Source organism: Lissotriton vulgaris, chromosome 7, assembly GCF_964263255.1.
Source record: "Lissotriton vulgaris chromosome 7, aLisVul1.2, whole genome shotgun sequence".
Lineage (NCBI taxonomy): Eukaryota > Metazoa > Chordata > Amphibia > Caudata > Salamandridae > Lissotriton > Lissotriton vulgaris.
This window is the reverse complement of record NC_141695.1, coordinates 617081175-617102567: the sequence shown is the minus strand read 5'-3', so window position 1 is coordinate 617102567 and position 21393 is coordinate 617081175. Positions and strand designations below refer to the sequence as shown.

Here is a 21393-nt window from a genome sequence, read left to right as displayed (position 1 = left end):
CCCCCAGCAGCCCTGGTGTAATGCACCCCAGCAGCCCTGGTGTAATGCACCCCTGGTTAAATGCACCCCCAGCAGCCCTGGTGTAATGCACCCCTGGTTAAATGCACCCCCAGCAGCCCTGGTGTAATGCAGCCCTGGTGTAATGCACCCCCCCCCCCAGCAGCCCTGGTGTAATGCACCCCCCCCCCCAGCAGCCCTGGTGTAATGCACCCCCCCCCCCAGCAGCCCTGGTGTAATGCACCCCCCCAGCAGCCCTGGTGTAATGCACCCCCCCAGCAGCCCTGGTGTAATGCACCCCCCCCCCAGCAGCCCTGGTGTAATGCACCCCCCCCCCAGCAGCCCTGGTGTAATGCACCCCCCCCAGCAGCCCTGGTGTAATGCACCCCCCCAGCAGCCCTGGTGTAATGCACCCCCCCCCCAGCAGCCCTGGTGTAATGCACCCCCCCCAGCAGCCCTGGTGTAATGCACCCCCCCAGCAGCCCTGGTGTAATGCACCCCCCCCCAGCAGCCCTGGTGTAATGCACCCCCCCCAGCAGCCCTGGTGTAATGCACCCCCCCCAGCAGCCCTGGTGTAATGCACCCCCCCCCAGCAGCCCTGGTGTAATGCACCCCCCCCCAGCAGCCCTGGTGTAATGCACCCCCCCCAGCAGCCCTGGTGTAATGCACCCCCCCAGCAGCCCTGGTGTAATGCACCCCCCCCCCAGCAGCCCTGGTGTAATGCACCCCCCCAGCAGCCCTGGTGTAATGCACCCCCCCAGCAGCCCTGGTGTAATGCACCCCCCCCAGCAGCCCTGGTGTAATGCACCCCCCCCAGCAGCCCTGGTGTAATTCACCCCCCCCCCAGCAGCCCTGGTGTAATGCACCCCCCCCCCCAGCAGCCCTGGTGTAATGCACCCCCCCCCCCCAGCAGCCCTGGTGTAATGCACCCCCAGCAGCCCTGGTGTAATGAACCCCCAGCAGCCCTGGTGTAATGCACCCCCAGCAGCCCTGATTAAATGCACCCCCAGCAGTGTCATGTTGTGCTGTCAACGAAGTGAGGGCTGAGCGAAGGTTCTGATTAACTTCACCCCCAGGGACCTAGGTCGAAGGGCGGCGTCTGTGTCTTTAATAAGGCACATCTGTGACCTCGAACCACGAACAAACCCTCATCCAAGGAAATTACAAGAACATTTATCTGACGTGAGCTGAACAAAAAACAGCAGCTTCATGTGTAAGTGAACAAACAATATCGGCAATAACACTGTTCTCTGCTCAGTGCACCAAGCCCAAGGCCCGCTGTACATCAAACATACCACAGAAACAATTAATATACGTGCCTTTATCTCGGGGCAGATGCTCTTAGTGGAAGAGATCTGCTTGGCGCAGGTTCCTCCCCCCACCAGCACTGCACCCCGTTATGAGCCTGTCCCAGTCTGACTCTGGTCAGAGCAGACAGAGAGTCACAGACTGTGTCAGTAATCACAGTGTGTGTCCGCCCCTCCCAAACTTCCTGCTATCTCCCTGGCTCTTGATGAATGCCTCATGGCAGCCGCTCAATTAGCACATTGTGGGGGGTAGATTAGCACTCGATCAGAGTGCTTCACGAAAACGGACGGACCCACTCGTTGTCAGCTGTGTTGTGCTTCTTTTTGTAAATGCCAATTTCACAGAGCTTGGTTTACATTCCCGTGAGTACCGGTACTCGCTTTTGGACAAAGAGAAGTTCCGGTACTCAAGCGCCGAAAATGTAGAAGTGCCGGTACTCAGTACCGGTGAGTACTGGCCCATTTAAAGCACTGTGTATGACTCTTTCTCTGGGTAATACTGCCCATGATAGACTCCATTTCCGCAGATTGGTTTGGATGTAATCTTTTGTGCTTTGGTTCGATACTCTTTCGGGCTAAATTTGGTTCTCTAGTAGATCCCCACTCGATGGATATGGTCTTGATCGTGTGGTTTGATTGCGTTCCGAGTGATCGGTTCGCTTCCTCAGCCCACGTGCCACACCCGGCTGGGCCTCCTTTCTCCACTTCTATAGTCCTTTGGAGAATGACCTGCTGCATATGGAACGAACTCCATTCTTCTTCTCTCCAAAGTATCACTCGAAGTGTCCTAATAATGACCAATACTCCGTTTGCAACCAATACCTCTCGCCCGATCATCAGGAGGAAAGCTGTAAGGCCTGGCCTGCAAATCTTTTTTTTATCAAAAAAGACTCTTCGAGATCGATGCTCTCGGCTCAAAGAAATGCGTCCTTAACAAGCAGATGATGTACCGGACATCTTCGGTTGCCAACCAGAAGAAGACTAGGAAGCTTCAGCAGCACAAGAGGAACCACGATCTATCCATGATTCCGATTCAGAGTCTCAAGCCAACCAGGACGCTGTCATTCCTCAGCAGGCACAGGAATATTGGACAGTGAGTACTTTTACCCCTGATCCAAAGCCCAAAACATCGGCTCAGACAGGAAAGACTGCTTACGGTCCCCAACTGCAAAAAGGCCATGGTGCACACCGAAAAACTGACGCTGAAGCCCCGTCCTGATGTTTATAAAGCAAAACGTGGTCCACCCCATCCACATTCACAAAACATTATTTTGTGGCTATCTTAGCACGTCAACAAGCCCATGATGGCCAAGCAGTTCTAAGAACTCTCTTTCAGACAACTTCAACCCCCACAGGTTAACCGCTGCCTACAGAGGAACTGCTCTACAGTCTATGCAAAGCATGTGTATCTGCAGCAAACAAGCCCTGAAAGGATAATGTTATTGGTTATGAAAATGGGGTGCGCAGATCAAAGAGTCCAATAGCCACATAGTAATGTATAAAATCAATTTCTTTATTCCAAATTCTTTAAAAGCTCTGCAAACTGAGAGAATCAGCCAACGCATTTCATTCCCATACTGGGAACTTCATCAGGGCAATGAGAGAGTGATGACTGGAGTGAGCTCTCTCACAAATGCCTACGTCAGGCGTTCTGTAGTGTCAAGATGTGCAGGTGCTCCCAAAATCAGCGAGCGTCCGTGAGTAAGTCTGAATAAACTGATGGTGTTCTTAGAGTAGATGTACTTTTCGTGGTCTCACACGGAGACAGTACACTACGCGGACGGCGTCTAGATTTCATTGGGCAGGATTTACTATACCTATCCTTGTGACAGAGTGACAGACCTCCTTTTAGTGTAATGTAACCCTTGACATAGATATTCAAAAATAGAAACTAAAATTTTCAAAAAAATGGAGATACCCATACCAGTTACAACAACCAATTCAGTAATTCCACCATCTATATACACATCCACTCATTTACAAACAGTTCTATATAGTCACTCATACATGTACATCCTGTTATACACCGACAGTCATCCAAAAGTTACTCACACACATACTCACACATGCAAATAAATTATTGAACATCCATTTATTTGCATATAAAACTATACACACACTACCTCTTTACTTCTAAGGAAACTTACACATACTTACTCTCTTAAACAATCACTTATATAAACATATACTTATTTAAACAGGAACTCTTACAATCTCTTACTCTCACATATACTCACTTATATACATCAAAACTCACATACACTAGATTAAAATATATGTCGTTACTAAAAAACACAATAATGAGACAGTCATTCACTCACTAACACACACATATACACACTCATCCACCCATACAGTCCTGCACATATGCTGTCTTCAACTCACATACAAACAGTGAGTCAGTCACCAACCCATGCAGCTACTTATACACAAAGTGAAACACTGATACATATATTTCAATATTTAAAAGTTACTCGCTAATATATGTATTAAATAAAATACACTTAATAAGGCAGTTAACCAGTCATTTTTTTTTAAACATCCATTTACACACTTATTTAACCATTTATTCTTCCATCAACCTTTACAAATAAAAATATTAAACATATTAATTTTAAAGAAAGACACACATTCACTGGCTGGTGTCATCAGTGATGTCATGAGTGATGTCACTGACAATGTCATGAGTGATGTAATATGTGACGTCATCAGCAGTGCATTGCAGGCGCGCTTGTTATAGTGAGTCCAACTAACTATAATATTGGAATTTCTATGGTTTTATGTCAGTAAAATTTCCAGCTAACTATAACTGGTGTAAAACCTATGGTTTTTTCAGTGAAAATATATATATATATATATATATATATATATATATATATATAACCGCAAACTCACAACTGCTTTGGACGCAGTTCAGGCGAGCGCAGACCTCGAGCAATCTCCTCAATCAGATCACAATAGATGAGCCAGAAACCAACGATGTTTTAGTTGAAGCAGTGCATTTAATAGGCAGTGAATAGTGCAGAGCAAGTGCCCTCCATGACGCGTTTCGCCCCGCGGACGGGGCTTGGTCACATATATATATATATATATATGATATTATGCTTGATTTTCAAGTTGTATTACATGATTATGAGATACATCAGAGAAATGTGTTTTGTAATCTCACTGCTCGCTATTCTGAATCAGGCATGTGAATCTATGAAAGTTCCAATACTGGAGTAAGAAAACAAGTTACTTACCTGTAACTTTAGTTCTCCAGTATTGGAAGCTTTCATAGATTCACATGCACCCACCCTCCTCCCCAGAGAGGCTCACCTTGGATTTAGCACCACAAGTGTTCTTGATCCACAAGTGCGCGAAAATCTGAGGGGCAGAAGGTTCTCTCAGGAGTGTTCTAGAGGGTCAGGAGCTCTGATTGGTTCAGGGAAAAGTTTGGGCCTTTTTTACATAACAAAGGCTCTGGGTTGCAAAAGGGAAATGGGCCTAGGCCTCTTTTCAGTTTGCTATACTACTAAGCATTGTTTTTTTATATACCGGGGACTCGACGACTGGGAATGATTGAGGCATGTGAATCTATGAAAGCTTCCAATACTGGAGAACTAAAGTTACAGGTAAGTAACTTGTTTTCTTCCTGGCTACGCGCAGTTACGGATGAGGCCTCTCCTGGGTTAGCCCAGGCCGCACTCAACCCGCCCCAACTTGCTCCTGACTTAGGCGCTCCCACTGTGATTTGGTCTCAAGTCACACTCTGTGGCTGTCACGGCTGGCATGACTCGGGGGATGGGGGTTGCACAGGGAGGGGGAGTTTAGTTTAAAAATAAATTAACTGGCCTTCGCCGGCCCGGTCCCGCGTCGTCTCTGCTCTTCACAGGATGCAGGCAGCCTCCCTTCCCTAAGCCAATCACAACGCTTCAATGGCAGTGTTGTGATTGGTTGAGACACCGACCACACAGGCGAGACAACGACCACACAGGCGTCTATGGGAAGGCCATTTTCTCCATGTAGACCGCATGCATCCTACATGGAGAAAAGGGAGAGTGCATATGACCCTGGGCCAACCAAAGTGTCAGCACCCTCAGAGTGGTCAAACCACTCCTTCCATGCGCTAGAGCAGGACCGCCCACCCCCAACCAAACCCTTCTGCTTTCTTGCAGTGCGTGAAGCAGAACATAAAATGGTATTTATAATGCGAGAAAGCAGTGGGCGACGCTCCGAAGTAGCCACCCCTGCTCAGTGCTCTTGCGATCTCCCCCTGAATTGTAGCAGTGGTTTAGTGCTGGTGCTCCTAGGCCGAGGGCCCACCATGTGGACCGATGTACGCTGCATGAGTGGCAACTCACTCACTGGTTGTGTAGCAAGTGATCCCATGCTGCAGAGGTTACTAGCAGCCGGCTGGTAGCTCTCGGCTGCTCAACGTCTGTGTTGGTGCAGTTCCAACTGGAGGGCTGGGCAGTTTAGCCAATGATACAGGAGGCTGTGTAGGGAAACGAGGAGAGTCACTCCTACTTCAACAGCGTCTTGGCCACCTCCTTATTTTTGTTTTCAAGTTCACAGGAGGGCGGGGGTACTTGATTACTCCCCAAAGAAATCTTTTTGGCAATCTTAGAATAACAGATTAAGAAAATAACAATACGAATCTAAACCCATGATTTACAATGTGTGTGTAGCTCCTTGCTGCTGATAAATTGAGCACTGTGCTGTATTGGAAGCATTGCAACTTATGAACTGGAAGTAACAAACTGATTTCAGTGCAAAAAGCAGTTGCCCACTTACCTATCTAAATAGAAAAATATGTTCACTGCATGTTACACAGGCACATTAGCCCTCTATACTCTGTCATGAGTCTAAACTAACTGGACAACGCAGATAACTCTCCCAGAACTGTGTTAACCACTAGAGTTATCTTACAGCTATTATAATCCCCTCAAAATGCTGGGCATACAATGATCCCTGCAGCAGGTGTCTTAACTCTGTAAGATATTTTTAAATGCAGTCTCTTTGTGGCCAAATAAGTAATGTAGAACAGATATACTGCCACACATGTCCTTGTTGCCAATTTCTTTGCAGCAGAATTCATTTTAATTTAAAATCGGAGTTGACTGTCAGTCTTTGCTTTTCATGCTGCTCCCCACATGATTCCACCCCCTTTCCTTTGCTACACCTCCAATCTATATGTTTCCAGGGTAAATGTTTTCCAATTCCAGCACTGACCGGGAGGAATATGTTGCTGGGAAGTTTAGCCCTGGCTTAAATGTTGAAGCACCAGAGTTGGGAACAGATGATTGAACCTTGGTCACATTTGTGTTATTGTTACACATACTATAGAAAAGGAAAGATATCCTCTTTCTCTATGGTGATTAGTTATGTTTGCCGTACTTTGACGAGAATATATGGATAATCTTGTGTGTTTGCTCAGCCACCATTGTGGCTCTGATGTGACTAACCCAATATGAAATCTATCCTGTTTTAGCCTGGTGGCACCCAAACCCTGACAGAATTTGAGTTGAAGTGGCAGCACTGGCATGAGGAGTGTGAACGGTATCTGCAGGATGGCACATTTGCCTCAAATAGTAACCTGGAGTCTATTTGCAAGGTGAGCGCCTTGTGCCCCAGTTCAGTGAGTGCAAATACTGTGACTTGGTGGAGAGGTCAGTAGCTTGCTTTATTTTTAGTTTGTTACACTGTGTTGTCCTTTTCTTAGATCCTTCTGGGGGATGAGACCACTTTACTGAAGAAGAAGGACCTGCTAAGCACATGGTACCATTTAATGGTGTCACGGCTGTTGTACGCACATCCAACAGTGAAGCCCAGCGACCTACACTTCTATGCACAGGTGTGTCCAGACGTTTGTTAAGAGCCTATTTTCAGAGCTCCTGTTTCACCTTGTATATGGGGTCAAACCTGCGTGGAACAGTGGCTCAGATGCTGCAGCAGTCCTTTCACTTTGAGCAAGTAGACTCCCATTCGCTGCTTACTGTTTGCTGGTCTAGGTTAATGCCCAATTACTTAGTGACTAGTCTGGTAACTGATCATCCACTTTGTGTGCTGTTCCTGTCGTTTTATGCGCTGTTTCTGCAGCTCCTTACTACCAAGGCAAGGGTGTTCAGTACCTTGCAGTCGACAACAAACTTTGTTTACCCCAGCATGGTAAATGGGGAAACCAAGAAAATGTTTGATTTTAAAGTGACAGAATTCTATGCATATGTGCATTGTTTGTTTTATCTTCCCATTCATCTTTGTCTCCCACAGTCCAGTCTGGATCTGTTTCTGGGGAGCGACAGTGTGCCAGAGCCTCTTGACAGCATCCTATTGGCCGCGTTTGAGTTTGACATCCATCAAATCATCAAAGAGTTCAGGTAGAGTTCTGATGTGCAACTGGGATTGATGAGATTGGCCGGAGATGATGTCATAATGGTGAACAAAAGGGCCTCTTGCCGCAGCAGTTTGAATGCAATTAAAGGAAAATACTGCATGTGCTTCTGCAAAAGAGTATAAAGCACTAAGATCTCTACATAACTCTTGGCACTTCGAGAGTGAGCACTAACTTCATGCTAATAATACCTTAAGTCATATTACAGATGTCTAGGAGATTGGCCTCCTCCGCTGAAAGACCTAATCTTGTACAGGTAAGAACGAATACCTCCCTCTTCAAAGTGTGTGTGCATGACGGGAAGTGGACCACATGTGACTAGTGCTCCCTCCTGCAAACCCACTGGCCACCAAAAACTAGAGTGTATTTCAGTTGGAACGCCTTGAGTGCCTGGCATCTAGTAGAAGTGAGCAAAGGCAGGAAGCCAAAAATGCCAGCGAACATTTAAAAGCTATGCTGAAGGTACCAGGAGTGGAAGATCGTACAACTCTGCGATTATGCAAGGCCTGTGAGCACTCCAGAGACTAGGAGAAGGGAGTACCAGCCTGGATGCAAGGCCCACTGAAGAGCACGAAGAAGAGATACAAAGCAGAGTCAGACAGAGAAGGCACCACTGACCACCTGCACTGAGGCACATCTGGGAAGACGCTGTGTTGCTTCCTAGGCAGGTCAATGCTGTCTTGCTAGTATTGAAGATGATACCCTGTCTATCATTTCAAATATAGCTGGACCCAGCTGTCTTCGTCTGTTTGTCACTATGGATTTCTGCCTTTTTGTGAGTGTGCCCAGGCACCATTTGGAAAAGATGTGCATAAAGAAGTTGCAAAAAACACAGTTGATGGACAGAATGTAGAACAATGTCATACATTCACCCCAGTACAAGGATCTGGGCCTAAATCCATCGTTTTTTTGCACTCCACACCATGGGTATGCTCAGACGTGAGTCCCAGGCTCTCCACATCACTGGAGTCAAGCTATCCAGGCTGAAGCAGGCTGATAGCCAGAAACCGGTCCTTGGATGCTTGATTCCGGTCTAGGAAAGACATGGCTTGGTAGTTCGGGCTGGACTGTTCCCATGAGGCACAGGGTCAAGGCTGATTTGCATATAGCCAGTGTCTGACCTAGGGTGGTGTGCAGTGCAAAAAAATGATGGATTTAGGCCCAGATCTTTGTACTGGGGTGAATGTAAGACATTGTTCTGCATTCTGTCCATCAACTGTGTTTTTGTGCATAAAGAAGTGTCACCCTCTTTAAATGCATGTCTCTACCAATGCTTATGGTGCCTCTCCTGTGGCATATGGTCCCCACTAACTTTTGAGCATATCGACCCAACAGAATCTTTTCTCTTCATTCCTTCCTGATTCTGAGAGTAATTAGCTGACCTCATGTTTATTGTGCAGCACATGATCAGCAGAACTTCATAATATGAGACATGAACACTTATCCACCCTCTTCATATCCGTTCAGAACTGCAGCATGTGGCACTAGGTACTCCCATTGCTTCCGCTCAGTTCTTCAGCCACCTCAGCTCAGCTCTGGGTCCTGGTTCATTTTCCACTTTGGCATTGTCTGACATGGAGAACACTTCTACCGGTCCTACATTCCTGCTCGGATACTAATCCCTCCCTCGCCCCTCATCACTCAGGCCCCAGATTACCTCACATTGATCAACCAGATAGGGAAGGGCAGAAGCTTTAGGAGCGTTATTAGACAACAGTTTCTGATCAATACTTCAAACTGCAGGTTCCTCACCTCTTGAATCTCTCCACGTGCTCGACCGGATACAAACATTTGCAATATCACTTTTGTTCTGATAGCATCACAACTCCATTTCGGCAGGGTCGGATTGGGAGGGCGGGCAATTGGCCTGTGCCAAGGGGCCTGTGGCAGAGGCCAGCTTATGGGCTTATTTTTTTAGACTGTGGATCAAGAAACTCCATGTTCGAGGCATATGGGCTGCAGATGGTACATTATGAATAGATCGCCATCTGGTGTTGGGCTCGGATGATTGCACTTGTTTTTCTCTTGGAGAAGTCTTTTGTAGTCACAAGGCTGGTGACTCCTCCCTTGGGTGATAGTGCGCATGGGCATCGGCTCCATCCTTAGATTGTTTTTTTCCTCCATCGGGTTCGGATGAGGATCGAATCGCTCCGGATCGACTTCGAGAAAAAGTTATATTTCGGCGCGCATTCCCTTTCCAATTCGATGGTATTGTTTATCGAGCGCGAGTTCATTCCCATTTTGACGTGCTTTGACGTCAACACCGAAGATTTCTAACTCTACATCGAAGAGACCGTGAGGCCTATTTCGACGTAGTCCAGCCCGGAGTCCATGGAAAGGACGCCATTCAAGAAATGTCCAACGTGTGGTGCTAAATTCCCACACAAGGACCTACACGAGGTGTGCAACCTCTGTTTGTCACCTGACCACGAATCCAGGGATTGTGAAGCCTGTGCAGCTTTCTCCTCCAAGTCGACGATTAGAAACCGTCGAGCCCGAAGACACGAGATATCGAGGATGGAGTCAAATGCAATCCCAGAACTGTTCGAGGTCGAACACTCTGAGGAGGAAGAAGATGAGGACGGGTTGGGGTCGGAAGCGGACGAGTCTGATGTTGAAGTCGATGTTAATCAAACCGTGAGTGACCACGTCCCTTTGCCAAAAAAACGACCCAGATTAGTGTCGACCCTGCCTTCGAGCCCGGTCAGACAACCGAAAAAAGTTTCCGACGCCCCGCCTTCTGGCTCGGCAACGAAACCGAAACACTCGGTTCCTCACTATTTCAGATCTGAGAAACGGTCGACATCGACACCGAAGCTCCACACCAAAGAGAGCTCGAAGTCAAGACATTCCATGACGAAGACTCCCTCGACACCGAAAAAATCGGACTCGAGCAAACTATCGGTGCCGAAAACACATAACACCGAGACACAGAAGCAAAAGCACCTATCGGACCCAAAGGCTTCGGTACCGACACAGGAGCAGTAGATAGATCCAAAACAAAAGACTTTGTTCATTGATCCACAAACTGGCAAGGTGGTGGCAAAACCACCTAAAAGGAGGAAGACTCAACCGTTGGAGGGGAAAGCTCCTCCTCCTAAGAAGAGAACAATGGGGACAAATACAACTCCTCCCCTTTCTCCACAGCCTATGGACACACCCTCTTTCTCATACTCTACCAGCTATCCCTCGACCTTTTACACCACGCTCATCTACACCTCAAACAGATGTAGAAAGTGACACAGGGGATGGGGACCTTCCTGGGGACGATAACAATTCTATCCCAGAGGACACAGACACATGGGAAGATTATGATGCAGTAACAGATAATGATAATGACCCTGATCTGTATCCCTCAAAACCCTCCCCACCTGATGATAATTCTGCTTTTGCGCAATTAATTAATAGGGCAGCAAAATATCACAAGGTACATTTACATACTTAACCTCAGGTAGAAGATTTTCTTTTAGAAACACTACCAGCTAAACAAAAATCTTCAGGGACCCTACCAATGCTTAAAGGTCTCCTCACTCACACATCAGATATATTTAAAGATCCTGTGAGGGCTAGGGTGTTAAACCCAAGAATTAACAAAAAGTATAAGGCAGCCCCAAAAGACCCAGTATTTATTAAGGGCCAAATACCTCTAGACTCGTTAGTAGTCTCAAATGCTCGTAAGAGGGCGAACTCACTAACAGGAGAAGCTCCTCCTCCTGACAAGGAGTCTAAGTTAATAGATGCATCTGGCAAGAGAGTAGCATCTCAAACAGCAAACAGCTGGCGCATAGCAAATACTCAAGCGCTACTTGCACGCTATGATAGAGCTCATTATGATGAGTTAGAGAAACTCATTACACATCTCCCTAAGGAACATCAAAAAAGGGCAGAGCAGCTGATACAAGAAGGGAAGATAATAACCAACACTTCCATTAAGTGCGCCTTAGACGCAGCAGACTCTGCGGCAAGATCTATAAACACCAGTATCATGTTAAGAAGACCTGCATGGCTCAGGGTCTCAGGGTTCAAACAGGAGGTACAAACTTCTTTATTGAACCAGCCTTTTGATGGGAAAGCACTTTTCGGCTCAAGCACAGATAAGGCGTTGGAGAAAATGAAGAAGGACACGGAAACGGCTAAGTCAATGGGAGCATTGCAACACTCATCTCAGAGAGGTTCCTTTCGTAGATCCACCTATAGAGGCGGATCAAAAAATACAGACACAACCCACCAATCAACCTCTTTTACACCAACATCACCTAAAGGTAATTCAAGAGGTAGTTACAGAGGTAACAACTACAAAGGTAGAGGTAGCGGAAACAACAACAACTGCAACTCTCCTACCCCAAAACAGTGACTTCATACAGCTCCCCCCAGACCATGTAACACCGGTCGGGGGATGCCTATCACAGTTCCTGCCTGTCTGGGAACACATCACATCAGACAGGTGGGTGAGACAAATTATCCAACATGGTTATTGCCTAGAACTTACTGCTACCCCACCAAACATCCCCCCTAGACAGCGTCCAATGAGTCAAGATCATCTGACATTAAAACAGGAGGTACTATCGCTGCTACAAAAAAAAGCGATAGAGGAGGATCCACAACATCAGCAAGGAACAGCAGTGTTCGAGGCATGTGGGCTGCTGAATTCATATCTGTGCATAGATCGCTGCCTAGTGTTGGGTACGGATGATTGCACATTGTTGTCCTGGAAGAGTCTTCGAAGTATCACGAGAGAGGTGGCTCCTCCCCTGGACTACAGTGCGCATGGGCATCCTCTCCATCCTTAGATTGTTTTTTTCCGCCATTGGGTTCGGATGTATATTTGTTAACTCAAGTTCGGAATCGATAAAAAACTTTATATTTGGCCAAAAGGCCTTTAGTTATCGTCGGTATTGTCTTTGCGATCGGTGCCCAGTACTTGTTCCAGCTCTATCCTCGAGCCGGACGTCAAGAAGAGCCGCGTGGCTTTTCAGCACTAAAGGCCCGGTCGACGCCAGAGGCCTTATCGACGATCCATTATGGAACAGAGCCCGTTCAAAAGATGTCCCGTTTGCAACTCCAAGTATCCTCACATCGATGTCCACCCGGTGTGCAACACGTGCCTGTCTCCGGATCACGATGAAGCCAGCTGTATGGCTTGTTCTCGGTTCCGCTCCAAGAAGACGATTCGCCTCCGACGCGCAGCGCGAAAGGAGGCCCAGCAGACGGCACCTGACCCGGTGAACATCTTCGATGCCGAGGAAGATGAGGGAGTCGAGCAGGAAGTTCGAGAGAACCTGTCTGATCCTGCATCGGAGATCGACTCCAGTTACGACGCAGATGTGGAAATGGTCGATAATGAAGACGTCGTCGACGACGTAGGAGACGACGACGAGGCCTTTGGGGCCTGGAAGATAGCTCGAGCAAGGAGCTAGGCCCAACCGTTGGTACGGGGGCCGAGACTAAAACACTCTATAAGGCTCAGGTCGAGGGATCGCCACATGGCCTTATCCGAGATCAAACGCATAGTTCTACAGCCTCGCCTCAAGGCCCGGCTACGGACATTTCCAACGAGCCATCAGTTGAACGATTGAAACCAAAAGCATCGCTGTCTACAAAACCGAAAGCACCGGAAACTAAATCAAAACCGAAAGTACGTATTACTACAGGCTTCTGAACCATCGGGACCGACGAAACAGAAGAGTGTTATCGACCGGGGGAGGTCGCTAAAGGGTGTCGAGCCGAAGGCCGGGGCACCGAAGAAAATGGTCAAGGACATCGACCCGAAGAAGTCGGCGCCGAAGGCCGTAGACACAAACAAGGGACTCTAAACTCAGAACGTTCTCGATCCTAAACGTCGACTCGACAAGGCTAAGGGCAGTAAAGACCTCGAGTCCACGACTAGCAGTGGCTCTAAAGACGCCGTCGAGTCAACACAGCCATCCGCCTCTTTTCGAAGCAGGTGTCGGACTCGCTGCAACGCATTAAAGAGAAGGCTGTTGCTGTCGGACCGAAGGCCACTCCACCCCCGAAGCCAGTCAGTAAAACTCCGAAGTCGTCGGCACCGATTAAGTTCACACTGCCGCCGACAGTAGTACCTAAGGCGTTCGCCCCTAAGACGGGCGTCGAAGCGGTCAAAAAGGTGTCCATGGGGCCAAAGCCTACAACTACGGAAGGGGCCACCAAGCATCGCCAGCCTCTGCAGGAAGATCAGTCGAGGCAATTCATCGACGCTGAGACTGGTAGACTTTCCATTTTCAAGCGAAAGATCGCCCCAGAACAGCCTATGGAGTCATATAAAATTCCATTGAAGAAAAAGAGGGATTCTGCTACGTCACCTCTTCTTTTTGAACCTCTACAACCATATGGACAAGACCCTGCTACTATTTCACCCACAGATTCAGATGTGGATGTAGGGGATGGTGACAATGAGGATTACAGTTATCCTGTAGACACCGATCCAGAAGATCAAACTGAACCCTGGACAGACGCTGTTGACCCAGGGGATCCACAAACTGCCCCGGACAGTCATGTCTATGCTATTAAAACCTCACCTACAGTAGACACGGCTGCGTTTAATGCACTTATTGAGAGGGCAGCAAAAAATCATGATGTCCAGGTCCATGCTGACACTATTGAAGAGGACTTTTTGTTTGACACCTTCTCAGAGAGAACTGTCAAGACTCTACCCATGCTAAAAGGTGTCCTGAAACACGCTGGAGACATCTTTGAGACCACAAGGGCAAGGGTAGTAAACCCCAGAATTGAAAAAAAAATACAAACCAGCACCTGTGGACCCTACGTATATCAAGGGACAGTTGCCGTTGGACTCTCTGGTTGTTTCCAATGCTCATAAAAGAGCGAACTCGCAAACAAGGGGTGATGCTCCTCCCCCTGACAAGGAATCTAAAGTGCTAGAAGCATCAGGAAAAAGGGTGGCAGCTCAAGCGGCCAATGTCTGGCGAATCTCCAACACACAGGCACTCTTAGCCAGATATGACAGGGCTCATTATGATACACTCGAGACCCTGTTACAACACTTGCCAGATGAGTATAAGGAGGCAGCAGAGATGCTAATACAAGAAGGGAAACTTATATCAAACGCATCTATTAAATGTGCGCTAGACGCAGCAGACACTGCAGCCAGGGCGATTAATACAAGTGTTATGTTACGAAGACACGCCTGGCTGAGAATCTCCGGCTTCAAGCCTGATATACAAACCACCATACTCAATCAGTCGGTTAACCCTGATTACTTATTTGGCCCAGAAGTGGACACCACCTTAGAAAAAATTAAGAAGGACACAGAGACTGCAAAGTCTATGGGGGCTCTACAGTCGCAGCTGTTCAGGGGTGGTTCTTTTCGTCGCTCCAACAGTAGAGGAGCTTCCAGAGGCCAGGTGTCAGACACAATACAGTAAAGGAGGCACGCAGACCACCTACAACAAGAATAGGGGTGGCTATCGTGGAAACAGCACCAAGGGCAGAGGTCGTGGAAACAACAACTCCCGATCCTCCGCCACTAACAAACAGTGACGTCTTATCACTGCCCCCGACCATATCACACCGGTCGGGGGGAGACTACAACAGTTCCTGCCGGTCTGGAAATCCATCACTACAGACAGGTGGGTGAGGCAGCTTATCCAGTACGGTTATTGTCTGGAGTTAATATCCACTCCACCCAACATACCCCCAAGACACCGTCCTATGTCCGCAGAGCATTTACAGTTATTGCAGCAGGAGGTAGTCAGCATGCTGCAAGAAGGAGCCATGGAGCTCGTGCCTGTGGAACAAAGAGGTACAGGGGTGTACTCGCTGTACTTCTTGATCCCAAAAAAGGACGGGTCCCTCAGACCCATACTGGACCTCAGGCCCCTAAACCAGTACATCCTATCAGAACACTTTCACATGCTCACATTACAGCAGGTTCTACCGTTACTCAGGGACATTTCCTCGCAACACTAGATCTGAAGGATGCATATTTCCATATACCGCTACATCCGTCACACAGAAAATATCTCAGATTTACCATTCAGGATCAGCATTATCAGTTCAAAGTCCTCCCTTTCGGAGTGACGACAGCACCCAGGGTGTTTACCAAGTGCCTGGCGACAGTGGCTGTACACCTACGGAGACAGAACGTTCACGTCTACCCTTATCTGGACGACTGGCTTATCCAAGCAAAGTCGGCCCAGCAATGTGCCACCCACATGTCCCACACCATTCACCTTCTTCACGATCTGGGGTTTTCACTGAATTATCCAAAGTCCCACCTTCAGCCCGCCCACGTACGGCAGTATCTGGGCGCGACAATAGATACTCTGGGAGCCAAAGCACAGCCAAATTCAGTGAGGATCAACAGCATGCAATTGCTGATACGGAAATTCAAACCACAACACTCGCTTCCAGCACGAGTGTTCATGCAGTTGATAGGCATGATGGCCTCCTGCATCTTCATAGTCCCGCACATGAGACTACACATGCGTCCGCTTCAGGAGTGCTTGGCACGTCAGTGGAATCAGGCTCACGGACAATTGAAAGACCTAGTAGTGTTGGCGACCGGTCGCGCATACAACTCTCTGCATTGGTGGAACCCACTAAACCTTTGCAGGGGCCGACTGTTCCAAGAGCCTGTGCCACAGATTATACTGACGACTGACTCATCTCTCCAGGGATGGGGAGCTCATGTACTCCACTACACAGTGCAGGGACTATGGACAGCACAGCAGAAGAAGATGCACGTCAACCTTCTGGAACTGATGTCTATCTTCATGGCAATGAAAGCATTCAAAGTACATTTGTGCAACAAGGTAGTGTTGATCCGGACGGACAACATGACGGCCATGTACTGCATACAGAAGCAGGGTGGTACACACTCTCCACAGTTGTCTCATCTGGCTCAGAGCATGTGGAAGTGGGCCATTCAGAGAAACATCTTCCTCATGGCAGAACACCTCCCAGGCAAGGACAAACGGATGGCGGACCTGCTCAGCAGGCACAGCCACCAGATGCACGAGTGGGAGATACATCCATCAGTACTCCAACCGTACTTCCAGCAGTGGGGTCATCCAGAGATAGACCTGTTCGCTACAAGGGAAAACGCAAAATGCCAAAGCTTTGCCGCCAGGTTCCCACACCCACAGTCGCAGGGAAATGCGATATGGATGAACTGGTCAGGCATATTTGCGTACTCTTTTTCCCCCAGCACGGCTAATACCGTTAGTGGCACGCAAACTGAAGCAACACTCGATGACTCTCATCCTGGTTGCTCCGAAGTGGGCACGCCAACCATGGTACACCACGTTTCTAGAACTCTGTGGTACCGCATCAAAGGCTGCACCTCACGCCCAGGCTTTTGACGCAGAGCCATGGCGACATTCAGCATCCAGATCCGCAACAGATCAACCTGGCGATCTGGCTCCTGAGGTTTTAGAATTTGGCTACCTCAACCTGCCTCCTGACTGTATGGATATCATAAGGGAGGCAAGAAAGCCCACCACTAGAGCATGTTATGCGGCGAAATGGAAGCGGTTTGTCATTTAGTGTGCCAACAACGACATTAATCCGCTAGATGCATCTACTCACAACATCATCTGTTATGTTACATCTATACAAATGCAATCTGGCCTATGCTTCCATTCATATACGTTTATCCGCAATAGCAGCTTATCTCCAAAACAGGCAGCATCTCTCACTTCTCAGAGTGCCTGCCATCAAAGCTTTTCTGGAGGGACTCAAACGAGTTATTCCTCCCCGACACCCACCAGCACCTGTATGGAACCTGAATGTGGTCCTTACCAGACTGATGGGACCACCTTTTGAGCCTCTACACTCATGCGAGATACAATTCTTGACGTGGAAAGTGGCTTTCCTAATAGCAATCACATCGCTACGACGAGTTAGTGAACTTCAGGGACTAACTATCCAGGAGCCATTCTTACAGATTCACTCCAACAGGGTGGTACTACGCACTAACCTTAAGTTTCTGCCTAAAGTGGATTCACAGTTCCATATGAATCAAACTATAGAACTGCCAGTGTTCTTCCAGAATCCGGATTCAGTGGCAGAGAAAATGCTCCACACACTAGACGTCAAGAGAGCTCTAATGTACTACATAGATAGGACAAAAGATTTTAGGAAGACAAAACAACTGTTTGTTGCCTTTTCACCACAACACAAAGGCAACCCCATTTCAAAAGCAGGTATAGCCAGGTGGATCGTTAAGTGCATACAGATTTGCTATCAAAAGGCTAAGCGCACATTAACGGTTCCCCCAAGAGCCCACTCAACACGAAAGTTGGGGGCATCCATGACTTTCCTTGGAAACATTCCTTTAGAGGAAATCTGTAGAGCAGCCACATGGTCTACCATACACACATTTACAAAACACTACTGCGTAGATGTGCACTCCAAACAGCAGGCAGCTGTAGGGCAGGCTGTTCTAAAAACACTTTTTCAGACTGCTGCAGCTGGCACGGGCAGCCGCTGCTAATAGAGGGACTGCTATATATTCTATGCACAGATATGAATTCAGCAGCCCACATGCCTCGAACCGAATATGCTACTTACCAGTATGCATCTGTTCTTGGCATGTAGGGCTGCTGACATTCATGTCGCCCGCCCTCCTCCCCGGCGCCTGTAGCGGCTGCAGCACTCAGAATTACTCTTAGCATGGTCATCACTTACTGTACTACACTCCTGCCACAATGGCGAAAAACAATCTAAGGATGGAGAGGATGCCCATGCGCACTGTAGTCCAGGGGAGGAGCCACCTATCTCGTGATACTTCGAAGACTCTTCCAGGACAACAATGTGCAATCATCCGGACCCAACACTAGGCGGCGATCTATGCACAGATATGGATGTCAGCAATAGATGCATACTGGTAAGTAGCATATTCGATACTCTCTATACTTCCTAATTCCCAAAAAAGATGGATCTCTAAGGCCTATACTAGACCTCAGACCTCTCAATGCATACATAAATTCGGAACATTTCCACATGATCACGCTACAACAAGTACTTCCTTTACTGAAGAAAGGGGACTTTCTTTCTACACTGGATCTAAAAGACGCCTACTTTCATATCCCAATTCACAAAGCTCACAGAAAATATCTCAGATTTGTAATAGAAGGACGACATTATCAATTCAAAGTCCTTCCGTTTGGAGTCACAACAGCACCAAGGGTGTTCACAAAATGCCTAGCAGTGGTTGCAGCACACCTAAGACAGCAATACTTGTCTTCCCTTACTTGGACGACTGGCTAATAAAGGCCACGTCACAAGAAGAATGTCTTCAAAACACACAAAAGACAATGCAACTGCTGCACCAGCTAGGGTTTACGGTGAACTACACAAAATCCTACCTGCAACCAAGCAAAATTCAACAATATCTAGGGGCTACTATAAATACAGAAAAGGCTATAGTATACCCCAATCCAGTCGGGATTCAGACGATTATCCTAATTCAAAGATTTCAACCGCAACACTCATTACCAGCTCGAGTGTTCATGCAGTTATTAGGGATGATGTCCTCTTGCAAACTGTTAATCCCATATGCCTGACTACAATTGCGTCCGCTTCAAGAATGTCTAGCAACACAGTGGAATCAGGCTCGAGGTCAGATTACAGATCTGATGTTGGTAGACGACTGCACGCATCGCTCTCTGAAGTGGTGGAATACAACAAACATTTCCAAAGGGCGGTCGTTCCTAGAGCCAATTCCACAAGTGATACTCACAGCGGATGCATTGCTCACCGGATGGGGAGCTCATATGGAGAGATACACAGTACAAGGGAGATGGAGTGTACAGCACAAACGACTGCACATAAATCATCTAGAACTACTAGCAGTGTTTCTAGCATTAAAAGCTTTTCAAATGCATGTTGTCAACAAAGCAGTCCTGGTCAGAACAGACAACATGACAGCAATGTATTATATTCAAAAACAGGGGGGACACACTCTCTCCAACTATCCAGACTATCGCAGGAAATTTGGAGATGGGCCATTCCTCAAAACATCTATCTGTTAGACAAACACCTTCCAAGAGTTCAAAATCAGATAGCAGACATCTTAAGCAGAGAGTCAGAACAAATACACAAATGGGGAATGCACAACCAAATACTGCTACCATTCTTCCAAAGATGGGGACAACCAGAGTTAGATCTCTTTGCCACTCATCAAAATGCCAAAGCTTCGCATCCAGGTACCCACACCACCTGTCGCAGTGCAATGCATTATGGATAAATTGGTCCAACAAATTTGCATACGCTTTTCCCCCTCTCCCACTAATTCCATTAGTGGTTCTAAAACTGCAACAACATTCAATGACCATGATATTGGTAGCACCCACGTGGGCACGGCAGCCGTGGTTCACCACGCTCCTACAACTCTCACAGGTGCCACACCAAAAATTAAGAATCTTACCCAGGCACCTTACACAGAACCATGGAGAAATAATGCACCCAGATCCCAAACAACTGAACCTAGCGATCTAGCTCCTGAGGTCTTAGAATTTGGATACTTAAATTTACCTCCAAACTGTATGGAAATTATTAAACAAGCAAGACGTCCCACCACTAGAGCCTGCTATGCAGCAAAGTGGAAAAGGTTTGCTGTATACTGTAACGGTAACAACATCAACCCTCTGGACGCATCTACACAAAATATTATTTGCTACTTACTACACATACAGCAATGTAACCTTGCTTATACCTCCATTAGAGTACATCTTGCAGCTGTAGCAGCATACCTACAAAACAGGCAACATTTATCCCTGTTTAGGGTACCCGCAATCAAGGTTTTCATAGAAGGCCTCAAAAGAGTTATTCCACCAATACTACCACCTTCTCCAGTCTGGAACCTCAACATAGTACTCACCAGACTAATGGGACCACCTTTTGAACCTATGCATAGGTGTGAAATGCAATTTCTTACATGGAAGGTGGCTTTCCTTATAGCCATTACCTCCCTCAGGAGAGTGAGGGAGTTACAGGCATTAACAATACAAGAACCATTTCTACAGTTACACCAGAATAAAGTGGTTCTTAGAACAAACCCAAAATTCTTGCCTAAAGTAATTTCAGCATTCCACATCAATCAGCCAGTGGAACTACCAGTCTTTTTTCCAAAGCAACAGGCGGTAGCAGAAAGGGCCCTACATACACTAGATGTCAAATGGGCAATATTATATTACATAGAAAGAACACAAACTTTCAGAAAAACTAAACCACTATTTTTAGCGTTTTCCCTAACACATAAAGGCAACCCTATATCTAAAGCAGGTATTGCCAGGTGGATTGTTAAATGTATACAGATATGTTACATAAAGGCAAAAAGAACACTAACTGTTCCCCCTAGAGCTCATTCTACACGCAAACTAGGGGCATCTATGGTATTCTTAGGGAACATTTCCCTAGATGACATATGCAAGGCAGCAACTTGGTCTACACCGCATACCTTCACAAAACACTGCTGTGTTGACGTGCAGGCAAGACAACAAGCAAATTTGGGCCAGGCTGTATTAAAAACTTTATTTCAAACTGTTGCAACAGACACCGGTGACCACCGCTAGGGAGGTAACTGCTGTGTAATCTATTCATAATTTACCATCTGCAGCCCATATGCCTCGCACGGAATATGCTACTTACCAGTATGCATCTGTTCTTGGCATAGAGGGCTGCAGAGTGGTACATGCCCTCCCTGTCTCCCCGGAAACCCGTGTTTGTTCCAAC

At 47.3% G+C, this 21393-nt stretch overlaps 1 protein-coding gene across 1 annotated transcript in view; it reads left to right on the top strand.

The window, feature by feature from the left end:
• The window catches only part of NUP85 (nucleoporin 85), a 354818-nt gene that overhangs the window by 218809 nt on the left and 114616 nt on the right, over positions 1-21393 (top strand). Inside the window, exons 9-11 of the mRNA XM_086930776.1 lie at positions 6778-6900; positions 7009-7140; positions 7557-7663. Of these exons, the coding sequence (XP_086786902.1) occupies positions 6778-6900; positions 7009-7140; positions 7557-7663 (362 nt within the window). The remainder of the gene's footprint in view (positions 1-6777; positions 6901-7008; positions 7141-7556; positions 7664-21393) is intronic.